At 38.3% G+C, this 19,200-nt stretch overlaps 1 protein-coding gene across 3 annotated transcripts in view; it reads right to left on the reverse strand.

Moving 5' to 3' along the window:
- Positions 1 to 14,202, reverse strand: part of LOC131954914 (ATP-binding cassette sub-family F member 2) — a 32,235-nt gene extending 18,033 nt beyond the window's left edge. Inside the window, exons 1-7 of one of the 3 annotated variants that reach the window (XM_059318770.1) lie at positions 14,109 to 14,202; positions 7,337 to 7,504; positions 6,920 to 7,132; positions 5,796 to 5,984; positions 3,403 to 3,527; positions 1,201 to 1,343; positions 303 to 405 (exon numbers count right to left, since the gene is read on the reverse strand). In XM_059318770.1, the coding sequence (XP_059174753.1) occupies positions 303 to 405; positions 1,201 to 1,343; positions 3,403 to 3,527; positions 5,796 to 5,984; positions 6,920 to 7,132; positions 7,337 to 7,496 (933 nt within the window). In that variant the 5' untranslated portion in view covers positions 7,497 to 7,504; positions 14,109 to 14,202. Of the gene's footprint in view, positions 1 to 302; positions 406 to 1,200; positions 1,344 to 3,402; positions 3,528 to 5,795; positions 5,985 to 6,919; positions 7,133 to 7,336; positions 7,505 to 13,707 lie in introns of all 3 variants that reach the window. The other 2 variants (XM_059318779.1, XM_059318763.1) reach the window with 2 other exon arrangements.
- Positions 14,203 to 19,200: the final 4,998 nt, after the last annotated feature.

Genomic DNA, 19,200 nt, shown 5'->3' on the forward strand with positions numbered 1-19,200 from the left:
ATACTCTGTATACAAGAAAGTAAAAGATTCATGGTTAACCCAGATAGAAACCATTTATAAACCAAGATGCCATAAACAATTTGTTTTTTCATAACTATCTGGCAAGTCTATAATAAAGCACAACATTCAACATGTATTTTGCTGTATTGGATTGGGAATCAGAAAATGTTGTTTCGCTTCAAGGAATTTGAACATGGCACCAAACTCAACTACACTAGGATGTAGGAGTTTTGATACTATAACTCGGCCTTTTATGTCATCATTCCCCAATCCAAGACAGCTAGTCTATTGTAACCACTTACTCCATAATACTTGAGTTTCTTCTGGTGCATGTGGATGATGTTTGTACAAACTCCATTGAGAAAGTCTTGAGAATGTGAAATCACCACAAGAATTCTGGGGTACCTGAGAAAAACAAGCAGCATCAAATTGGATGACATCTAGACAGCCCACATGACCAGGCACAACTAGACAGCCCACATGACCAGGGACATCTAGACAGCCCACATGACCAGGGACATCTAGACAGCCCACATGCTTAGGGACATCTAGACAGCCCACATGACCAGGGACATCTAGACAGCCCACTTGCCCAGGTACCTGCAGTAGGTTTGGGACAGCACAACATTTCATTTTTTCAGACATTTTTTTATCATCAGCTTCGAGGAAAGTTTAACAAATATTCCACTCAACATAAAACAGAACTGTCACAACAAAATCAGTAATTGGTCTAAATGTGAATGTCTTGCTACTATCACCAGGGATTGCATGGTCGAGTTGGTAAAGCTCTTGGTTGCTCAACTGACAAGTCTCAAGTTCCAAACCTCTGGCAGATGAGGCTTGTTAGCTGGGGACAGACACTCTTCTAAATCAAACAACTGCTGCCTTGTAGTTTGTTCTTGGTTGGACAAAGGCTATGGAAACAAATCCAAAAAGAAATGCAGGCTGAAATTGGAGTCAATGGCCTCAATGGCTCATAACCAGTTGCCACATATACTTAATTGTGTTGGAGGCGTGGTCGAGTCGACAAAACTCATGGTTGTTAAATACGAGTCTCGAGTTCGAACCCTCTGGCAGATAAGGCTCAATCCCTTCCAACACCAAAAATTAAATTGCAGAGAAAGAAAGAAGCTACTATCACCAACTCAACAAACTGATGCTCTAGTTGTCTATGTCCTGCTACTAAGCCACTTTACTTACGTTTTCAATTCCTCCTCTAACCATACACAGGCATTTAGATCTAAATGATTGGTTGGTTCATCTAGCAGCATCAAACACGGCCGTATAAACAATGCTCTTGCCAGTGCTATTCTCATCCTCCAACCTCCAGAGAAGTCCTTAACCTGCTCAAATACACATCTTCAACTTCAACCATCAGGGAATAGCCTAGACCAGGCACAAAACATGGCACCTATTCTAATTGCTCAATATGGAGTCTAGCTAACCAGGATAAAATTATCAATTCTAATTGCTCAATATGGAGTCTAGCTAACCAGGATAAAATTATCAATTCTAATTGCTCAATATGGAGTCTATCTAACCAGGATAAAATTATCAATTCTAATTGCTCAATATGGAGTCTATCTAACCAGGATAAAATTATCATTTCTAATTGCTCAATATGGAGTCTATCTAACCAGGATAAAATTATCATTTCTAATTGCTCAATATAGAGTCTAGCTAACCAGGATAAAATTATTAATTCTAATTGCTCAATATGGAGTCTAGCTAACCAGGATAAAATTATCATTTCTAATTGCTCAATATGGAGTCTAGCTAACCAGGATAAAATTATCATTTCTAATTGCTCAATATGGAGTCTAGCTAACCAGGATAAAATTATCATTTCTAATTGCTCAATATGGAGTCTAGCTAACCAGGATAAAATTATCATTTTTAATCACTGTGTACAAGCTCCAATAATAATAGAGGGCTTTGCTTCATCTAATAGAGTCCTTGCAAACAAGTGACCTAAATCACGTGATATATACGTCCACCGCCACGGTGGTGAACACCCACGAGTAACCAATCAACTGTTCCGCAGCGGTGGGCGTGTCTCAAAATGTGTTCATTATATGTTGGGAGCACCCACAGAACAGAAACAATATGTAAAAAAATTTTATGAATTGAAGATAGTTATATTTGTGTTGACATAAAATGCAGTAATATAGATAATTTAAATCTAGATCTAGTTAGTATAAATTCTAGATACTCTAGTTAAGTACAAGATTTAGTAGCAATAGATCTGGTAGATCTACACTACAGTATCAAATTTGAGACCACTTAACCCCTATAAAAAAAAACCCAATAAAACTGCTTATCTATTTCTGAATCTACAATTCAATTGCAAATACTAAAAATAACATTCAGTAGCTATATTGTCCATATTATCTATTAGTAGATGTAGATCTAGTCTAGCTAGATCTAGTATTAGATGATACTTGTAAATATAGTAAGTAAACTAGGCTTTTCCCTGCCTTTTTTCAATTCACTTTATTACCTTTCTTTATAAATTATTTTTTTCAAAAGAATCGGAATAATGAGTCAAAATAGGAATGACGGAACAAATTACGTTTTTAGGTGAATTTGGCGGGATGGTAGGCAAGTCTGAGTACCACTGTTCTGCCTCTAAATATAACTAAACTCAGTCCAGTATCAGATACATAGTACTGTCATTAGACACATAGTAGGTAGGTCTAAGTAATTTATTAAAGCCTTCTACAACAAAAATATCAACTACTTTTAAAATTTAACTTAAGTAGCAGATTCTAGATCTAAGTCTTGTCATACAATCTAAAATTAACTAAAATTATTAGAATCTAGAGCTAGATTCTAGATCTTAGAGACAATTTTATTTTTATTATTAGGCCTATTTGTTATTTGTTAATTATTGGTGTATTATGAATCAAATATGGGTCTAAATTTTGTAGGCCTAATTAAATTTAATTAAATAAGTAGATTCTAGATTCTATGTCTACTTTGCCTAGCCAGTCACTCTAAATCTAGATTTTATTTACAACATGATTAGATTTAGAGCTGGATTATAGATATAAATATTAAATAAATATTCCAATTAAATTTTATTATTACTTTTGACTTTGGTCAATTGCTATTTAATATTTATGAAGGCCGAGCATATTTGTTTTATTACCAGTTGCTTTGTTAATTGAAATGAAGTTTACTGTCACTACCTTTATTTACCGCTGCTTCACCCACACTGCTTCGATAAAAATAGGCTTATTGGCTAAACATTGACAGCGTCTACATTCTGTCGATTGCCGATCTCTATAAGCTTGGTTTAAAATGCGGACCTGTACAAAGCGATGGCGGATGTTTGCATACTGAACGATCCGTGACGTCATATGCAAGGACTCTATAGAATTATTATCATGTGTACTTTACCTTTGTGTGCTGCATAGCTCTTGTAAAACCAAGACCATGCAGTATATAGCCAGCTTTAGCCTCTGCTTTCCCTGCATCCAGCTCATCAAGTCTCTCATAAACATCCAGGAGGCGCTCATGGGCTTCTGGAGATAGAAAGTTTCATCACTGGTCAACTCAGCATACTGACTAGTATCACAGTGCTGGTATTTATCAACTCATTCTTAAACTAGAAAGGTCCAGCTACCTTTACTTCTAGCTGAAGGTTTTCAAGAATTTATGTGTACTTTATTTGGGTAGTGTTACCTGGGTCTGGGTTGTGTTACCTGGGTCTGGGTTGTGTTACCTGGGTGTGGGTTGTGTTACCTGGGTGTGGGTAGTGTTACCTGGGTCTGGGTTGTGTTACCTGGGTCTGGGTTGTGTTACCTGGGTCTGGGTTGTGTTACCTGGGTCTGGGTTGTGTTACCTGGGTCTGGGTTGTGTTACCTCACTGGGTCTGGGTTGTGTTACCTCACTGGGTCTGGGTTGTGTTACCTGGGTGTGGGTTGTGTTACCTGGGTCTGGGTTGTGTTACCTGGGTCTGGGTTGTGTTACCTGGGTCTGGGTTGTGTTAACTGGGTCTGGGTTGTGTTACCTGGGTGTGGGTTGTGTTAACTGGGTCTGGGTTGTGTTACCTGGGTGTGGGTAGTGTTACCTGGGTCTGGGTTGTGTTACCTGGATCTGGGTTGTGTTACCTGGGTCTGGGTTGTGTTACCTGGGTCTGGGTTGTGTTAACTGGGTCTGGGTTGTGTTACCTGGGTGTGGGTAGTGTTACCTCACTGGGTCTGGGTTGTGTTACCTGGGTCTGGGTTGTGTTACCTGGGTGTGGGTAGTGTTACCTGGGTCTGGGTTGTGTTACCTGGGTCTGGGTTGTGTTACCTGGGTCTGGGTTGTGTTAACTGGGTGTGGGTTGTGTTACCTGGGTGTGGGTAGTGTTACCTGGGTCTGGGTTGTGTTACCTGGGTCTGGGTTGTGTTACCTGGGTGTGGGTAGTGTTACCTGGGTCTGGGTTGTGTTACCTGGGTCTGGGTTGTGTTACCTGGGTCTGGGTTGTGTTACCTCACTGGGTCTGGGTTGTGTTACCTGGGTCTGGGTTGTGTTACCTGGGTGTGGGTTGTGTTACCTGGGTCTGGGTTGTGTTACCTGGGTCTGGGTTGTGTTACCTGGGTGTGGGTAGTGTTACCTGGGTCTGGGTTGTGTTACCTGGGTGTGGGTTGTGTTACCTGGGTGTGGGTAGTGTTACCTCACTGGGTCTGGGTAGTGTTACCTGGGTCTGGGTTGTGTTACCTGGGTCTGGGTTGTGTTACCTGGGTGTGGGTAGTGTTACCTGGGTGTGGGTAGTGTTACCTGGGTCTGGGTTGTGTTACCTGGGTCTGGGTTGTGTTACCTGGGTGTGGGTAGTGTTACCTGGGTCTGGGTTGTGTTACCTGGGTGTGGGTAGTGTTACCTCACTGGGTCTGGGTTGTGTTACCTGGGTCTGGGTTGTGTTACCTGGGTGTGGGTAGTGTTACCTGGGTCTGGGTTGTGTTACCTGGGTGTGGGTAGTGTTACCTGGGTCTGGGTTGTGTTACCTCACTGGGTCTGGGTTGTGTTACCTCACTGGGTCTGGGTTGTGTTAACTGGGTGTGGGTTGTGTTACCTGGGTCTGGGTTGTGTTAACTGGGTCTGGGTTGTGTTACCTGGGTCTGGGTTGTGTTACCTCACTGGGTCTGGGTTGTGTTACCTGGGTGTGGGTAGTGTTACCTGGGTCTGGGTTGTGTTACCTCACTGGGTCTGGGTTGTGTTACCTGGGTCTGGGTTGTGTTACCTCACTGGGTCTGGGTTGTGTTACCTGGGTGTGGGTTGTGTTACCTCACTGGGTCTGGGTTGTGTTACCTGGGTGTGGGTTGTGTTACCTCACTGGGTCTGGGTTGTGTTACCTGGGTGTGGGTTGTGTTACCTGGGTCTGGGTTGTGTTACCTGGGTGTGGGTTGTGTTACCTGGGTCTGGGTTGTGTTACCTCACTGGGTCTGGGTTGTGTTACCTGGGTGTGGGTTGTGTTACCTCACTGGGTCTGGGTTGTGTTACCTGGGTGTGGGTTGTGTTACCTCACTGGGTCTGGGTTGTGTTAACTGGGTGTGGGTTGTGTTACCTGGGTGTGGGTTGTGTTACCTGGGTCTGGGTTGTGTTACCTGGGTGTGGGTTGTGTTAACTGGGTGTGGGTTGTGTTACCTCACTGGGTCTGGGTTGTGTTACCTGGGTCTGGGTTGTGTTACCTGGGTCTGGGTTGTGTTACCTGGGTCTGGGTTGTGTTACCTGGGTGTGGGTTGTGTTAACTGGGTGTGGGTTGTGTTACCTGGGTGTGGGTTGTGTTACCTGGGTCTGGGTTGTGTTACCTGGGTCTGGGTTGTGTGCCAACTCCTCTGCTTCCTTCTCAAGTCTATGTCTTTCATTATCTACTTCCATAACACAAGCTAATGCACTTTTCTCACTGGGAGGCATTTCTCTTCTCAACAAAAATGTATCAATGTGATCTGGCACTGGAACTTCCCCCGCAGCTAATGCAGCTAGCAAAGATGATTTACCTAGTGTTCAAATGAAAGGCACATTTTAACTAAACACATTTGAAGAAATAGTGGAAGAAACCTTCCCACTAACAGCTCAACAAAAGAAAATATTTCTGCTTATTGATAAAACTTATACTTGCAGCATCTCATTTCCTGGCACATGAGCCCACATGGGTGCGCCAACAGATTCTTCTAAGATTCTGTCCTTAATGAAAAATAAGACCATCATCACACTTACCACAGCCGTACAGATTCTTCTAAGATTCTGTCCTTAATGAAAAATAAGACCATCATCACACTTACCACAGCCGTACAGATTCTTCTAAGATTCTGTCCTTAATGAAAAATAAGACCATCATCACACTTACCACAGCCGTACAGATTCTTCTAAGATTCTGTCCTTAATGAAAAATAAGACCATCATCACACTTACCACAGCCGTACAGATTCTTCTAAGATTCTGTCCTTAATGAAAAATAAGACCATCATCACACTTACCACAGCCGTACAGATTCTTCTAAGATTCTGTCCTTAATGAAAAATAAGACCATCATCACACTTACCACAGCCGTACAGATTCTTCTAAGATTCTGTCCTTAATGAAAAATAAGACCATCATCACACTTACCACAGCCGTACAGATTCTTCTAAGATTCTGTCCTTAATGAAAAATAAGACCATCATCACACTTACCACAGCCGTACAGATTCTTCTAAGATTCTGTCCTTAATGAAAAATAAGACCATCATCACACTTACCACAGCCGTACAGATTCTTCTAAGATTCTGTCCTTAATGAAAAATAAGACCATCATCACACTTACCACAGCCGTACAGATTCTTCTAAGATTCTGTCCTTAATGAAAAATAAGACCATCATCACACTTACCACAGCCGTACAGATTCTTCTAAGATTCTGTCCTTAATGAAAAATAAGACCATCATCACACTTACCACAGCCGTTTAAACCAATAAGACCATATCTGCGACCAACATTGAGTTCCAGAGTGGAATCCATAAGCAGCTCTGCTCCATGAAACAAGATAGATAAATTATGAATGTGAAGATCACGACTATCAGGGTGGGAGGCCAAAACTCCTGTACAAGACCTGTGTTTTGCTGCGATTGCCATTTCATCCACCAGTGCAGCTATTGAAGATTCTTCTTCTACACAAGAAGAAAAAAAAATGAGTTAACCAACTTGGCCATAAAGCCAGTTTTTTTCTTATTCCCTACTTTCTCTATTATGTTTAAAGAATGGCAACCATCTCTTGACTAGTGCAAGATTTCACCAAGTAATGTAAGGGTGGCTGGTGCCAACATCAACACACTGAGATTTCCTATCAAAAAAAGTTAGCCAAATCTAAGTACCTGGAGCTCCATTGAAATCTTCACCATTTAATTCAGCTTCCTCCCCTTCATTGACGTCAGGCTCAGGATCACCATCTTGCTTGGAAACTTTTTTCTGACCTCGAGACTTTGCAGCCTCCTTCTTCTTTGCATCTCTTTTCTTTTTAGAATCAGAAGGCATGACAACTTCTGCAACAGACATTTCTTGTAGTTACGACACCATTATCTAATCCTGTTGTCAATTGTCATTAACAACAGAAGACACGAGATCTGAATACAGTAGCCAAAAATTAAACAGGCTACTAAGGTATTTTAAAGGCTAACTAGACAGTCTGTGTAGCATGTGCTATGATTTGTTTACTTTAGTTAAGATGTTTTTAAAACAACTGCAAGGCTCTATTTGGTACATTGTTTCCTGGCGTTAGAAATAGTAAATCAGGATTTTTTTCCAGACCAATCCTACAACTGTACTCATGAAAATACAAGCAAGAATTTGCAGAATTCTGCGACTATACTCATGTACAAAAGAGGATGCCTGTAAATTTTTAATAGCTTATTTTCAGTTGGTTGGTAACAATTGTGAAATGGCATAATTTTTTGTCTATAAGGCTTTAATTTATTGAAAGAGACATGACATATCTAAACCCTATATAAGGCTTTAATTTATTGAAAGAGACATGACATATCTAAACCCTATATAAGGCTTTAATTTATTGAAAGAGACATGACATATCTAAGCCCTATATAAGGCTTTAATTTATTGAAAGAGACATGACATATCTAAACCCTATATAAAGCTTTAATTTATTGAAAGAGACATGACATATCTAAACCCTATATAAAGCTTTAATTTATTGAAAGAGACATGACATATCTAAACCCTATATAAAGCTTTAATTTATTGAAAGAGACATGACATATCTAAACCCTATATAAAGCTTTAATTTATTGAAAGCGACATGACATATCTAAACCCTATATAAAGCTTTAATTTATTGAAAGAGACATGACATATCTAAACCCTATATAAGGCTTTAATTTATTGAAAGAGACATGACATATCTAAACCCTATATAAGGCTTTAATTTATTGAAAGAGACATGACATATCTAAGCCCTATATAAGGCTTTAATTTATTGAAAGAGACATGACATATCTAAACCCTATATAAAGCTTTAATTTATTGAAAGAGACATGACATATCTAAACCCTATATAAAGCTTTAATTTATTGAAAGAGACATGACATATCTAAACCCTATATAAAGCTTTAATTTATTGAAAGAGACATGACATATCTAAACCCTATATAAAGCTTTAATTTATTGAAAGCGACATGACATATCTAAACCCTATATAAAGCTTTAATTTATTGAAAGAGACATGACATATCTAAACCCTATATAAAGCTTTAATTTATTGAAAGAGACATGACATATCTAAACCCTATATAAGGCTTTAATTTATTGAAAGAGACATGACATATCTAAACCCTATATAAAGCTTTAATTTATTGAACGAGACATGACATATCTAAACCCTATATAAAGCTTTAATTTATTGAAAGAGACATGACATATCTAAACCCTATATAAAGCTTTAATTTATTGAAAGAGACATGACATATCTAAACCCTATATAAAGCTTTAATTTATTGAAAGCGACATGACATATCTAAACCCTATATAAAGCTTTAATTTATTGAAAGAGACATGACATATCTAAACCCTATATAAAGCTTTAATTTATTGAAAGAGACATGACATATCTAAACCCTATATAAGGCTTTAATTTATTGAAAGAGACATGACATATCTAAACCCTATATAAAGCTTTAATTTATTGAAAGAGACATGACATATCTAAACCCTATATAAAGCTTTAATTTATTGAACGAGACATGACATATCTAAACCCTATATAAAGCTTTAATTTATTGAAAGAGACATGACATATCTAAACCCTATATAAGGCTTTAATTTATTGAAAGAGACATGACATATCTAAACCCTATATAAAGCTTTAATTTATTGAAAGAGACATGACATATCTAAACCCTATATAAAGCTTTAATTTATTGAAAGAGACATGACATATCTAAACCCTATATAAAGCTTTAATTTATTGAAAGAGACATGACATATCTAAACCCTATATAAAGCTTTAATTTATTGAACGAGACATGACATATCTAAACCCTATATAAAGCTTTAATTTATTGAAAGAGACATGACATATCTAAACCCTATATAAGGCTTTAATTTATTGAAAGAGACATGACATATCTAAACCCTATATAAAGCTTTAATTTATTGAAAGAGACATGACATATCTAAACCCTATATAAAGCTTTAATTTATTGAAAGAGACATGACATATCTAAACCCTATATAAAGCTTTAATTTATTGAACGAGACATGACATATCTAAACCCTGTCATCACCTGTAGGCCCTACCCTACAAGATGACATAAAAATGGAAGTTCATGTTGCAAACATTTCTATGTCATTCAGACATGCCTACCCCTGTCAGCCAAAAGTAGAAACAGTCATGCCTATAAAGAGGAATTTGAAGCCAAAAAGAGGAAAATACGTGTGGACGCTACTTTATTAAGTCAAAAATAAAAATAATTAATAAAAAATTACTCTAATGACATTAGTAGGTGTCTAGTCTATATCTATATATATAAAAAGCAATGTATGTGTGTGTGTTTGTCCTTTATGCATTACTACACCTCTCATCACATCGCTGGAAACTTTGGGAAGTTGTTGAGAATAGTCCTGGGGAGGTTTCTGAGAAAAAAAAAATTTCAAATTCGCAGGGGTGGCGCCCCGGCAGGGCGCGATTTGTTTTTCTCTATATACGGTATATAAAAATAAAAAGTCAATTTTGGTTTGACATCGTTCATCTGATAGCCATTAGACTTTGGGGAGTTCATAATAACACTCTAAGGAAGGGTTCTGTAAAAGAATAATTTTTAATTTCGCAAGGGTGGCGCCACTGGAGGGTGCGATTTTCCTCTATATATGGTATATAAAAATAATAAAAGTGAATTGCAGTGACACCGTTCATCCGATAGGCATGAAACTTTAGGAAGTTGTTGAAAATATTCCTAGGGAGGTTTCTGCGAAAAGAAAATTTCAAATTCGCAGGGGTGGCGCCCCGGCAGGGCGCGATTTGTTTTTCTCTATATACCGTAAATAAAAAGAAAAGTCGGTTTTGGTTTGGCATCGTTCTCCCGATAGCCATAAGACTTTGGGGAGTTCATTATACCACTCTAGGGAAGGGTCCTGTAAAAAAATATATTTTAATTTCGCAAGGGCGGCGCCACGGGAGGGTCCTATTTTTCTCTATATACGGTATAGAAAAATAATGAAAGTGAATTGTAGTGACACCGTTCATCTGATAGGCATGAAACTTTGGGGAGTTCATTATAAAACTCTAGGAAAGGGTTCTGTAAAAAAATTATTTTTAATTTCGCAAGGGCGGCGCCACGGGAGGGTGCGATTTTTCTCTATATACGGTATATAAAAATAAAAGTCGATTTTGGTGTGACACCGTTATCCGATAGCCATGAGACTTTGGGGAGTTGATTAGAAGAATTCAGGGAAGGGTTCTGTAAAACAAAAATCCTTTTTTTAATTTCGCAAGGGCGGCGCTACGGGGGCTGCGATTTTTTGTCTCTATATACGGTTTATAAAAATAAAAGTCTATTTCGGTTTCACACCATTCATCCGTGTACCACGAAACTGTGGGGAGATGATTAGATCACTCAATGGTAGGGTTCTGCAAAAAAAAAAAAAATATTGTTTAATATTGCAAGGGCGGCGCCCCCCCCCCCCCCCCCCCCATCGAGCGATTTTTTTCTCTATACACGGTATATAAAAAATAAAACTCGGATGCGGATCCGAGTTCCATGAAACTTTAGGGAGTGGATGAGAATACTCCACAGAATATTTCTGCGAAAAAGAAAACTAAAGTTTCTTATGGGCAGCGCCATATAGGGTACAACTTTCGTCAATACACGGTTTGGCGCCCAGAGTTTTAGAGCGACGATGTTGGCACTTGGCATCCGTTAATCGAGCGTCATGCATAGCGAGTAAGGGGTACTACTATATTCAGCGTTAAAACTACAACAGGCTTATAAAAATAACTTTGTACGAGAGGAAATCCTTCTGTACAGTTTCGTCACCTTGCCAAAGATGAAAAAATAACTTTTTGAATATGAGTAGCCTACTGTAGAGTTTCGTCACTTTGCGAATGATGCAATAAGCATCTATTATTAGACAATCCAGTCAGAAATTGAGATCGAGCATCTAATAATAGACCATTAGTAACGCTAGCATATTGATCAGTCACACTGATGTTTAAAACACGTCAAATACTTTATTTACGTGTTAAAGAAAAAATCCTGTTCATTTGTGTCAATTTAGCGAATGACGAAATCAGCATCATTATTAACAGGATGCTATTTGGCACGATGGCGCCTGTTAGTTTTAAGGAGCCAGGGGTCGTACGCCGCGCCTATGCGGTAGTGTAATCGTGGGGTGGGGGCCCTGAGAGCGCCCCTCTACGTCTCTGACACGTGGGCGGTCACCGAAGTGTGTTCTACCATATTATTTCGTTGAGTGATTAATGTACATTCAATGGTTTCATGCGGTAGTGTAGGTAAACCCGTGTCCCGATATTTATGATCCAAGCGCAAGCATTGTTAACATTTAAATAACTCACTTTTAGAAAAGACGGTCTGGCGTCTAAGAACATATGATTGGTAACGCGTTGGTGAATTCCTCCTAATACATTTCGTCAAACTTACTTCTATCCCCGCGGCAACGCGCGGGGGACGGGTACGCTAGTATATATATAAAAAGCAATGTATGTATGTATGTCTGTCTGTGTCTCTTACCACACCTCTTATCACATCGCTGTGTAACTTTGGGAAGTTGTTGAGAATATTAATGGGGAGGTTTCTGCGCTTAAAACATTTTCAACTTCGCAGGGGTGGCGAACGATGTTTTGCCGCCGGCGATAGTGACGAACGATGTTTTGACGCCGGCGATAGTGGCGAACGATGTTTTGATATTGAAGGTAGTGGAGTAGAGGGGGGGGAGGGGAAGGTCTGGAGCTGTATTAGCAATAAACATTCAATATTTAGTGTCTTCAGAAAAACCATTTTATTTATTTTGATGTGAAAGCAAATAATGTACTGTTTACTTTTCCAGATAGAACCTACACTTCAAAAAACCAGCACATCTCTACAATATGATAAGCAGTTATATGGCCTAATAAGGGAACACTGTTATCTTGGGCAGGTGAAGTAGAGTCCATCTTTAAGCCATTTTCTTATAAAACTGCTGCGCAAATATGAAAATGTTTCTAAAGCAATATTTTATATAAATACAGTGAATAAAAGAACTCCATAGTCAGAAATCTAAAGTAAATGACTTGAAAACTGTAATGTGTCTATAACTGCCTTGTTATTTTGGGCAGGTGAAGTAGAGTCCATATAAGCCATTTTTTAATAAGTGAAATGAAGTTATCAGATCAATGTTTTTATGTGTGAATTGTGTATGGATTCTGATTTTCAGCATATAACTATATCTAAGAGTAAGTAGAACTTGAATACTTAAAATTGCAGTTAGCACAATGCTAGTGTATAACAACAGACAGGTAACCTAGGTCTGACTCTTGTCAGTCTAGTCTGACAAAATTGGATTTTAGGAAAAACATATTCTGCAAAACTAGAACTAGAGCTGAAAAATTTAAGATGGGTATGTAAATATATTTTGAAAACAACAATTAGGAAATTTGTTTGCACATTCCATAAGAATGCTGTTGTTAGTTGATCAAACTTAAAGGCCGGAAGATCGGGATGAAAAAATATAACAATGGTGGCAACGCGACCTACATACAGTGACTACCTCTAAACGAGTGTATCTAATGTCAGAGTCAAAATATCATTTCAACATACTTAAGATATGTCTGCTCAGTAATCTTCTCTCATCTAGAATAACCTTTTAAAAAATCGTGATTCCAACGTATTTGAAACTAGCCTTCATACAGGGGGAAGACCAAAGCAGAGACAGCGTGCAATCAGATCGCCAAGCCATCAAAACAATGGGAAAACCATTCTACTTTTCATTTAACATTAGGAAATGACCTTTTAAACTTAATTAATTACCATAAATTAAAAACTTATTAGTATGCAAAACCAAATCTCGTGCGCCCGGTGTCAGAAAGTAATGGGCGATTTCGGGTCATGTTTTTACCGCTATCTTGGCCGATACCGACAACCCTATAATATTTAATATACAAACAAAAATTTTAAATTCATAAATATAAGTAGGCCTAGAATGCCGTAGATTCTAGATTTTTAAATTAAAGTCCACTAACCTGGATAAAATTGAGTTAGGCCTTCAAGAATCTAGAACTAGACTAGCTAGTGTAGTAATAGATCTATTCTAGTTAGAAGTAGATCTAGATCTAAAGAACTAGACCTAGTAGCTATGAGTCTACTCTCTAGAATAAGACCAAAATCCTGCTAGATCTAGAAATCTAGATCTAAATTCTAAATCTAGAAGATCTACTGGCTGGACTGAGTCTGAGTGAGTGTCACTGTCACACACTACTACACTGACTCACTGTCTCAACTGTCTGTGAGTGTGATTTTATTTTAAAAACTCGATTCTAGACTCTAGATATCAAAGATAAGAATACGTGCGTAGATCTAAATTCCCTATAGATCTAGATCTAAATTTGATCGAGAAAATAGAGAAATCTATATAGATCTCGACCTCAAATGCATTTCTGTTGGTTCCCTCGCAGCAACGCATGTGTAACACAGGTTAACATGAACCGGAAAAGGATGAAATGACGCAATGTCTATTTTTAAATGTATTCTTCCAAGCTGTTATGGAATCCCTTAAAAATTCAAATTCAGAAAGTGGAATAATTACTTTTATAAAGAAAATCTGAAATGTGAGTTAGAACTTTGCTCTTATAATTATAAAGGCCTTATTGCCATTACGTGATTAGACTATGTTTAAAAAAATATATAAACAAGCTTTTATGTAATTATACACTAAAAATGAAAAAAAGGAAATGACTTTCATTAACTATATATATAGGCATAATATAGGGGTAGCGAGGTCGTGTGTCACCCGGTGCGGCACTTAATGGTGTCACCCCCCAGAGGCATAGCGACCCTTCCCGGGGCCAAGCTTTCAAATTTTCAAATTTTCGATTTGCACCCCCGCTCAAACTTTTGATTTGCACCCCCCCCCCCCTTTTCTCTATATATTTTGCTATTTTTTGCCTTGGTGTCACACCCCCCCCCCTAAATGGTGTCACCCGGTGCGGTCCGCACCCCCCGCCCCCCTCGCTACGCCTCTGGGCCTAATTATATATAGTCTAATTATTATATTACGAGATAAATGGCCCGTTGAGGGAGACACAACGGACGCTTTCAATTTAACTGGAAACGGGACGAAAGTCTCATTTAGAGTTTCTCTCAGTCCACTGAACGGGGGCGGGGGGGGTTGAGGGTAGTGGGTTTGGGTGGCCCTTTAACGAAATAGAATTTATATAGAAAATATTATTTTGCCAGTGCTTCATCCCTCCCCAGAAAATTTTTAAAATTTTTCCAAAATCTTGTCTGAACTCTGTCAACACTGCATTCCTATTACAATTTTTTAAGTTTTCTAAAGCGCGAAATAACCTCTAAAATTCGTTTTCTAACATGCTTTTTATAATTAAAAGTGTGACGTCACACCATCTGAACACCCCCACCCCCTCCACCTCATCACACACCGTCACAAAATTACGGACTCCCCCCTTCCCTCCTACGCGTGTGACGTCATTTATGGACGACCCCAAACACAGCAACTGCGTGTACACGATCAACGCCCGCCTGTGTCGGTGGCGTTGACACGATTCATGGTGTATATATGTGTCGTGACGTCAAGGGTTCCGCAATATAGATACCTACACGTGTTATCTCGCTATGGCGTACTTAATTACTATTTTGCAGAGGCGTAGAGACCCCTTTCGGCGCCCGGGGACAAGCTTTCAATATAGCGTCCTGCCCCCCATATATATATATATATATATATATATATATATATATATATATATATATATATATATATATATATATATATATATATATATGTGTGTGTGTGTGTGCGCGCGCGCGTGCGTGATAGTCCGGATAAGACTTAATAATTACGGATCAAGTAGCGATACAAGAATCCGTGATATTAATTTCTCCGAAATACATTGGATCAAGGCAAGATGTCACGAAAATCCCGCGGTCACCCGATACATTTTTTGTTGGAAACTTTCTAGCGCTGATCAAACTTGTTGCGCTGTATGAGCCACTGTTGGCATACCACAGCCAACACGCAGAAGAAAATCCGAGATTAATTTCTTATTTGTTACCGGAAATCAGAATGTTCACATAGTTACGTCGGCTGTAATGTAAAGAAGCAAGTATTGAGTGATATCAGGAAAAGAAGTTTTATGGTATCTATTTGACTCAAGATTTATGGATGTTGATTTTCAAACTAAAAAAATAACTATCAATGAAACATTTTTAGTTTATATCGAGATACATTTAAATGATGCAGCAAGCCTAGAGAGAGTCATCGTCGAGAGACTGAAATCTGACGGCATACTTCTAGCCGGCTGTCGGGCACAATGTTATGACAATACTGAAATCTGACGGCATACTTCTAGCAGACTGTCGGGCACAATGTTATGACAATACTGAAATCTGACGGCATACTTCTAGCCGGCTGTCGGGCACAATGTTATGATAATACTGAAATCTGACGGCATTATAGCTGACTGTCGGGCACAATGTTATGACAATACTGAAATCTGACGGCATACTTCTAGCTGACTGTCGGGCACAATGTTATGACAATACTGAAATCTGACGGCATACTTCTAGCCGGCTGTCGGACACAATGTTATGACAATACTGAAATCTGACGGCATACTTCTAGCTGACTGTCGGACACAATGTTATGACATTACAAGACTAGACCTACGATTCTCTGACTTTACACTGATTAGGCGGATATAAGCAGTGAGGTATGTTTAGTTGCGTTAATAATTTTCTTTTTTTTTAAAGATAGAAGTAGGCTACATTTATAAAATCTGGATCTGGTTATAATAAACGTTTTTATTATTTTTAAGCTAAGATTTGTGTTGAATGGACTACATTTTACTGGTAAACCAGCATTTAGCCAAAATTCAATAATAGGCCTATGCTAAAAATTACAAGGTCAAAATCTGGCTAGGCCTATGCTATCTAAAAAAAAAACCCTCCGCGTTTACAATTACGACATGTATACTATACATTTCCAGAACACAAAGCCCGCCAAAATTTATTTTTATCTGGAACAATTTTCTCCACAGAACATGTATACTTTAGCGTTCACACTTACAGAACATGTTATATAACATTTTATAAAACAAGCCTGACCTTTGACCCGGAGCGTCTGCTATATAGGCCTAGACAAATAACATAAAGAGTAATCAAAGTAAAAAAAAACGTAGATAGTGGGCACACAGCTTTATTTAAAAAAAAATAAATGGTGTAGCCACGGTGCTTGCGATTCAACAATGAATTATCTAAAAATTAGAGAACATGCAAGATTTTATAAATTTTACTGGAGTGCCAGCTACTGGAGCTAGACAGTTTTTAATAAATATAATGCTGTGTATAATAGCGCGGGTAGTAGACATTACCCACATGTTATTACCCCTTCCTCCCATCCCACAGTACAATCACCACTTCCCACCAGTGTTTCTTCCAGACTTTTTTTCTCCGGGGGTGCACTTGAAATTTTCGAGGGGGGGGGGGGCGGCGGACACTGTCAAAAGTATATATTTTCTATATAAATTCCATTTCGTTTTGGGGTAGGGGGCGGTAGACTTTCTTCGGGGGGCGGTGCCCCCCCCCCCGAAGAGATGCCTGGAAGAAACTCTGCTTCCCACCCCAACCCCATGGTAGCCATTTCCCCAGCTTCTTTAAATTTTAATTGCTTGTCTATATCCTTCCAATAAATAGGGCAAAATATTTGTTTGCTGAAAGTAAGGGCCCGATTTCTCCAAAAACTTCCATCTGCCAAGTTCATTAAACGTATTCAGATCGTGTTATAACTATACTGAGTCTATTATTAAGAATAAAAGTAGATCTAGTTTTTAGAGTAGGGCCTATGACATCCCCCCCCCCACTTCATTTCTGTATGTTTATTATGTCCCATTTTAAACCTAAATAATTAGCCTATGACATCTTTATCCGCCTGTTTTTATAGTTAGTTGATTATGTGTGATCCCACGAACATATTCTGGTCAGAGTTTCTTCCAGGCATCTCTTCGGGGGGGGGGGGGGGGGGGAATCCGAGAACGAAATGGAATTTATATTGAAAATATATACTTTTACCAGAGTCCGACCGCCCCCCCCCCCCCGAAAAGTGTTGACCCCCCCTCCCGAAAAAAATATCAAGTGCCCTCCCCCCCCCCCCCCCCGGAGAAAAAAGTCTGGAAGAAACAATGATTCTGGGGGGTGGGCCTAAAGATTTATTCATGTCAGACGGAAACTGAAAATATGTTGATACACTTAAAACAAAATATTGGTCAAGGAAAAATTGGAGATAAATTTGGTTAAATATTTTTAAATTAACTATTATTTTTGTAATTAATACCTAAACTGGTTTTAAGACAAAATTGTAATTCCTTAGACATTACATTATTTCTTTAAAACGTGTTTGGAATGTGGACTAATTAAAGAAATAATAAGTAATTATAAAAATGTAAATTTTAGTAGGGCCTAGAGAAGTTATACATTATGAAATCGTGTGCTCAAAAACTCAAAATCAGTAGGCCTAGAATCTATATTTAATTTTACAATCAGCTGAGACCTAGGATGCACTTACTGCTTTTGACGCATGCGCACTCATCTGAAAATTCAGAACATGTAGTATGTTTTCGCTCAGCGAGCGAAGACAAAAACTTGACCCAGAACATAAAAAGGGGCGTGGTTTTGTGCCCTGCGACTCAGAAGATGTTCCATATACCCGTAACATGTTTAGTATACACTTTAGTAGGTCAAGTCTAGTATACATGTTATAAGTGTAAACGCGCCTACCACTGAATCTCAAACTACAATATTAGGCCTATAAAAAAAAAAAAACTTAAACAAGATGGCTGCTAAAGTAAATGAGCCTGGTTGCATCTGATGAAAACATCTTTATTCTTTATTTTTTTACTGAAAAGAATTAATACCATTGTTTAAAAACAGGTACGGGTAATCTATCGTTTTAGGTAGGCCTACGTAAAATCGGCCGAGATCTAATAATCATTAATGTGGAAAAAAGTTTAAAAGGTAAAGATTAATATTATTTAATAAAGATGATATCCGCGGTAATCTAGATTCTAGATCTAGATCTATCACAGAATCTATCGTTTTGGGTACGTAAAATTATGCCTTTAATAGAAGTATATATTGTGACATAGTTGTGTCAAATATTAGAATAATAAACCAAAATCAATGGTTAAATTTAACTAATAATAATATGGCCGATGTAGTCACTTCGTAATAGTTTATCAAATTAATATAGAGATCTAGGCCTATAGGCCAGAAATTAACTTTAAACAGCAGTGTTTACCAGCAAGCTTTGCAATATCAATATAAACATCGGCCATCTGTTAGTAAGAGTGGTTTCCCCTGAATCTCTAACTATAATTTTACCAAAAAAATAAATGATAAAAAGGGGCTGCTAAAATTAAATGAGTTTGGCTGCATCTGCTGAAAATAGCGCTGTCTAGTCATTATTTTGTACTGCAAAGTTTTAATACAGTTACAGTTGTTTAAAA

Source organism: Physella acuta, unplaced genomic scaffold, assembly GCF_028476545.2.
Source record: "Physella acuta isolate Inbredline_101_S28 unplaced genomic scaffold, ASM2847654v3 ptg000079l, whole genome shotgun sequence".
In the NCBI taxonomy this organism is placed as follows: domain Eukaryota; kingdom Metazoa; phylum Mollusca; class Gastropoda; family Physidae; genus Physella; species Physella acuta.